This window comes from Notolepis coatsorum (genome assembly GCF_963971535.1).
Source record: "Notolepis coatsorum genome assembly, chromosome: 1".
In the NCBI taxonomy this organism is placed as follows: domain Eukaryota; kingdom Metazoa; phylum Chordata; class Actinopteri; order Aulopiformes; family Paralepididae; genus Notolepis; species Notolepis coatsorum.
In genome coordinates this window covers 17,476,523-17,482,522 of record NC_140165.1, presented here as the reverse complement: position 1 = coordinate 17,482,522, position 6,000 = coordinate 17,476,523, and the positions used below count along the sequence as shown (strand labels likewise).

The following is a 6,000-nucleotide window of genomic DNA, read 5'->3' as shown; positions in this document are numbered from 1 at the left end:
GAGAAAGAGAGAGAGAGATGAGAGAGAGATAGAGAGAGAGATAGAGAGAGAGGAGAGAGAGATAGAGAGAGAGAGGAAAGATAGAGACAGAGAGAGACAGAGAGAGAGAGAGAGGAGAGTGTGAGAGAGAGAGAGAGATAGAGTGAGAGAGAGAAAGAGAGAGCAGAGCGAGAGAGAGAGAGAGAGAGAGAGAGAGAGAGAGAGACAGGATTGGGGGAGGTTATTATATACTTTCATCTCACCTGCCGTCAAATCTGTGCTTGAGGAAGTCAAACAGCGCTTTCTGCATCATGTCTGTCACCTGCGTTTAGACGAGAAAAGGTATTAGGACAGTCAAGGTATTAGGAGTGTAAAGGTATTAGGACAGTAAAGGTATTAGGACAGTCAAGGTATTAGGAGTGTAAAGGTATTAGGACAGTAAAGGTATTAGGACAGTCAAGGTATTAGGACAGTAAAGGTATTAGGACAGTCAAGGTATTAGGAGTGTAAAGGTATTAGGACAGTAAAGGTATTAGGACAGTAAAGGTATTAGGACAGTAAAGGTACTTAACAACATGCAAGGTTTAAAGGCCTTTTAGCTTACTAGATAAGTATCGATGTCACAGCAACCAATACTGGTATCGAATACCGGTCCGATACCAGACCAAAACAGATACCAGGCCAAAACAGATACCAGGCCAGAACAGATACCAGGCCAAAACAGATACCAGGCCAGAACAGATACCAGGCCAAAACAGATACCAGGCCAGAACAGATACCAGGCCAAAACAGATACCAGGCCAGAACAGATACCAGGCCAAAACAGATACCAGGCCAGAACAGATACCAGGCCAGAACAGATACCAGGCCAGAACAGATACCAGGCCAGAACAGATACCAGGCCAGAACAGATACCAGGCCCAGAACAGATACCAGACCAAAACAGATACCAGGCCAAAACAGATACCAGGCCAGAACAGATACCAGGCCAGAACAGATACCAGGCCAGAACAGATACCAGGCCAGAACAGATACCAGGCCAGAACAGATACCAGGCCAAGAACAGATACCAGACCAAACACAGATACCAGGCCAAAACAGATCAAGAATCACACAAGAATCACACAGAACATGTCAGAAATCAAAGCAAAGTGACTTGGTTTTCTGTGTTTTTTTGGCACACGGAGGGTGTCCAATCTCTCTAATGCTGAACATTTGATTACATCTAATTAAATTTACCCAGTGGTCTAAGTCTATACTGTTCAGTAAAATGAATTGTCTAAGTCTATACTGTTCAGTAAAATGAATGGTCTAAGTCTATTAGGGCTGACCCCTATTAGTCGAATAGTCGACTAATCGATCGAAAGGAGCCATACTCGACTGCCAACCTATTAGTCGAATACAAAAAAATAAATAAAAAGAAAATATTATAATATATATATATTTTTCTTTTTCTTTTAATCATTCTTTCCAAAAGCAAAGAGGCCTAGAAGCGTGGCTAACGCTAATGGCACGCATACCAGAGGCTAACTGCCTAAGAAAACAGGCACAGAGGCACTGAAAGAAGATTTCACCCGTCTAATGAACACACTAGACTAGACAAATATCAAGATGTATCCATCAGTGGACCAATTGCATGCTTTTGCAGAGGACAAGACGCCTTCCGTCGCCTCCTTCAGACATTAAGCACCCCCACAGCCCAAATGGAATGATAAAAAAATTTAAAAATAAAAAATAAATTAATATATTTTTGTTCAAAAAAAAATTCATAGTCGACTATCTGCAAATTTCTGCCAATCATAGTCGACTATCCAAATCCTTAGTCGGGGACAGCCCTAAAGTCTATACTGTTCAGTAAAATGAATGGTCTAAGTCTATACTGTTCAGTAAACAAATGGTCAAATCAAATCAAATCAAATGTATTTGTAAGGCTCGACAACACACGGGCCTTAATTGTCCCCATGGGCCGGACACGTCTTCTTTAACACTTTCAATGCCCAACACGGTGATAAGACGTTTTATCAGCTCAATGCCTGAATGCCCACGACGACAATTAGCGTTTTATTTTTGTATTAGCGATCTGAATTCATATTTTCATCAACCGAGTCTCCCATTGGTATGCAGCCCCTGTAGGGGCTCAGATGTGAAAAAACCGCCCCCTATCGTCTCCCAGATGGTAATGCACCCTTTTGGAATGGACTCAATGAAAATGGATGAGAAAAGAAAAATCCGGAATCCACATTTTACTTCTCAGGCATGTAACCCGAGCCAATCGGATTCATTGTGGAGCCTCAGAACAGCGTGGAATACATAGGTACAGTATGTAGCGTTGGATCAATAAAAGCGATCGATTTTTGGAATGGCGATCAGGAATTGGAATGATCTTTTTGGAGAACATCTGATCTGAGGTAAGGAATCTATTTTACAAGTCTTGGGATAATCAGAGTTGTATTCGCTGAGATCTCGTTCACCCTATGTGTGAGTGTGTGTGTGTGGGCGATCGCTTTGAGGAAATCAGAGAATCGATTTTTCAGATCGCCTATATAGCGTGCATACGTACACATATACTATCGATAATCTAGCGTTTATTTGAAAACGATTCCTAAATAGGCCGAAAAAATGACAACGTTTTTTGTGTATTCTAGAATATTCCAGGAGAGGGCGATTATCATGGAATATTTATATTTTCCTTGAAAATGAGGGATTTTCAAAATGCTATAAAACGAAAACGAACCGATAAAAAAACAATCCGCTTCGACAATGTTGACTGGAAAACGAGTCATTGATAAGCGACGGGCAGATTAGACACATAATTTAAAACATAGATAGGCGTTATTAACGCTAACATTGAAGTGGATGATGGGCATTCAAGCGGTAAATCAAGATTAAGCTTGGGCTCTGAAAGTGTTAAACAAGTCAAGAAGAAACATCACAAGAAATCAAGAACAAAAACAAAAACACCATAAAGTCCAAAATAAATAAAATAAATGCAACACTCCCAGACATACCCCACACGAAGGTAAGGAAAAGTCTATACTGTTCAGTAAAAGTAATGGTCTAAGTCTATACTGTTCAGTAAAACGTATGGGTGGCATTGAAAGAAGTGGCATGTAAAGAGCCGTGGAGTAAGTATTTTTTTGTGATTCTCTCATTGTGATTTTTTCAAATAATAGTATTATTTCAGGTACAATTTACTGAATTATTCTGTCCAATTGGACAGACACTGGCCTTTGATATCCGAGAGATGGGGGATTGAAGAGGTGGATCGTCTGAAGCAGGTGAAGGAATAGTCTCTCTCTCTCTCTCTCCTTTCGGGGGGGGGGGCTCTCCTCTCGCTTTCTAATTTCAAACCTTGCTCTAGTTCTGGTGCTGACGCGTTTGCACCCAGAAGGTTGTTACCTCGGCAACAGAGCACACTGGGGGATGAGGCGAGTGATTGTGTTCCCTCCGTGCGAGGAGAGGAGGAGGAGGGGGAGAGGAAAAGAGAGAGAGAGAGAGGGAGAGGGAGAGGGAGAGAGACAGAGAGAGACAGAGAGACAGAGAGAGATAGGGAGAAAGGAGAGTGGAGCGTAGGAGAGAGAGGGGGTGGATGGGGAGAGATGGAGAAGGAGAGAGAGAGAGACAGATATATATATATAGAAAGAGAGATAGAGAAGAGAGAGAGAGAGAGAGAGAGAGAGAGAGAGAGAGAGAGAGAGAGAGAGAGAGAGAGAGAGAGAGAGAGATAGGGAGATGGAGAAAGGAGAGTGGAGCGTAGGAGAGAGAGGGGGGGGATGAGGAGAGATAGAGAAGGAGAGAGAGACAGAGAGAGGGAGAGAGAGAAAGAGAGAGAGAGAGAGAGAGAGAGAGAGAGAGAGAGAGAGAGAGAGAGAGAGAGGAGCATAGGAGAGAGGAGGGGGGGGGTGAGGAGAGAGGATAGAGGAGGAATCCTGCAGAATAAAATTGGGCAGAGGGAGACTCTGTGGTCTACAATAGGAGATCTGAATGAGCCCAAACCAGACGGGGGGGGGGGGGGGGGGGGGGGAGAAACACACATTCCTTTCACATCCCAAAGCGCTCAGCGTTTCATTGTTTCTACACCGATGGAGAGAAAATAGCTTGAGCGAGCACATTTTTCAGCTGAATCAAAAATCCGCCATCAGTCCGGTACGGGAAGAAAAGGAAAAGGCAATTAGTCCCCCTATACCCCCCCCCCCCGCCCCCCCCCCACCCCTTTGCGAAATGACCGTCATTAACGCATGCACCAATAGGACGGAGGCAGTCGTGTGCGCGTGGAGAAGGCAGAGGGTGGGGGGGGGGGGGGTGTCAGCCCTCAAGGGAGAGCAGATGGCGAACATGTGACTCAGGCGCACAGCTTACCTCGTAACCCTTGAGCGAGGGTCCCACCAGCACCACAGGTCTCATGGAAGGTACCACGTCGTACGGGGGGATGTGCTCCGTCTGTGAGTAGGGGGGGTTTAAAAAATAAAAATGTGCGGTCAACAGCACACCAAATGGCATGAACAGTAACCATAACACCCCACGCCACAGAGTTCAATCAGGAGGACTAAACCTCACGTCACACTGTTCAATCAGCTGCGACTCTGGAGATATATGCCTCTAACTCATTGGGTCGATGAAGCTTTCTCATGTACGTTCAGTAGAAAGCTATCTGGCTGCATGTTAGGCTAGCTTAGCACAATGAATGGAAGCGGACATGTACGGGTAGCCTTCGGGGTACATGTCCACTTCCATTCATTGCTAGGCTAACATGCAGCCAGGTAGCTTTCTACTGAACGCACAGAGAGGAAACTGGTATATCTTCTTGTCTCTCTCTGGAGAAGACGATAAGCTAATTTCCCAAAATGTTGGCGTGTTCTTTTAAGCACAGACACCCCTCCGCTTGTGGTCTTCACAGGAACACATGTATATGCTGGTCTTCCCTACCACTTGTATACTGCTGCTCCAACTCTGTGTTGCTGGCGTTCCAGGTTGCGTGAATACTTTCCCTAAGCGGGTTGTACTTCCGCGTTCGGTTTGCGCGATCTCATTGGCCACTGACGTTTCTGGTCATGTGACATGTGCGCCAATCGTGTGACGCCTAATTCTGCCACCGGTTAAGCTTAGGCACTCTTTCGAAGTTGGTTAAGGTTAGAGTTTGTCTTAGAGCAGGGTGATAGAACACCAGCCCTGATTCCAAACTCTAACCTTAACCAACTTCGAAAGAGTCGCCTAAGCTTAACCAGTGATAAACTAGGCGTTAGGTAGTTTGCAGGCTGTTAGACCCGGAAATAGGCGCAGAACTAGGCGTCACACGATTGGCGCACATGTCACATGACCAGAAACGTCAGTGGCTAATCAGATCGCACAAAAGTACAACCCGCTTAGGGAAAGTATTCACGCTTCCAGGTTGCTGCTTATTCAGTGCCCCACCACCACCTATCTGGCTGCACGTTAGCCTAGCTTAGCACAATGAATGGAAGCGGACAGTGCCGGTTAGCCTAGGCATTGTCCAACTAACACCTCTCCCGAAGGCTAACCGGCACTGTCCGTTTCCATTCATTGTGCTAAGCTAGGCTAACGTGCAGCCAGATAGCTTTCCACCACCTCAAGGCTCGGAGTGACGGCTCAGAAGGTCTCTTCCTCCCAACCCCAGGAGGGGGGGGGGGGGGGGTGCTCTACAGCTAATCATGGGGTTACTCGTACAGCTAAAACATTTAAAGGAACACGCCAACATTTTGGAAAATTAGCTTATCGTCTTCTCCAGAGAGAGACAACAAGATAGATACCAGTTTCCTCTCTGTGCGTTCAGTAGAAAGCTATCTGTCTGCATGTTAGCCTAGCTTAGCACAATGAATGGACGGTGCCGGTTAGCCTAGGCATTGTCCGACTAACACCTCTCCCGAGGGCTGACCGGCACTGTCCGCTTCCATTCATTGTGCTAAGCTAGGCTAACGTGCAGCCAGATAGCTTTCTACTGAACGCACAGAGAGGAAACTGGTATCTATCTTCTTGTCTCTCTCTTTCCCAAAATGTTGGCGT

General features: G+C 45.6%; 1 protein-coding gene across 1 annotated transcript in view; it reads right to left on the bottom strand.

Moving 5' to 3' along the window:
- The window catches only part of LOC311224699 (voltage-dependent L-type calcium channel subunit beta-4-like), a gene marked incomplete at both ends in the record, with an annotated part of 79,281 nt that overhangs the window by 14,972 nt on the left and 58,309 nt on the right, over window positions 1-6,000 (bottom strand). Inside the window, 2 exons of the mRNA XM_084309788.1 lie at window positions 243-301; window positions 4,339-4,419. Of these exons, the coding sequence (XP_084165914.1) occupies window positions 243-301; window positions 4,339-4,419 (140 nt within the window). The remainder of the gene's footprint in view (window positions 1-242; window positions 302-4,338; window positions 4,420-6,000) is intronic.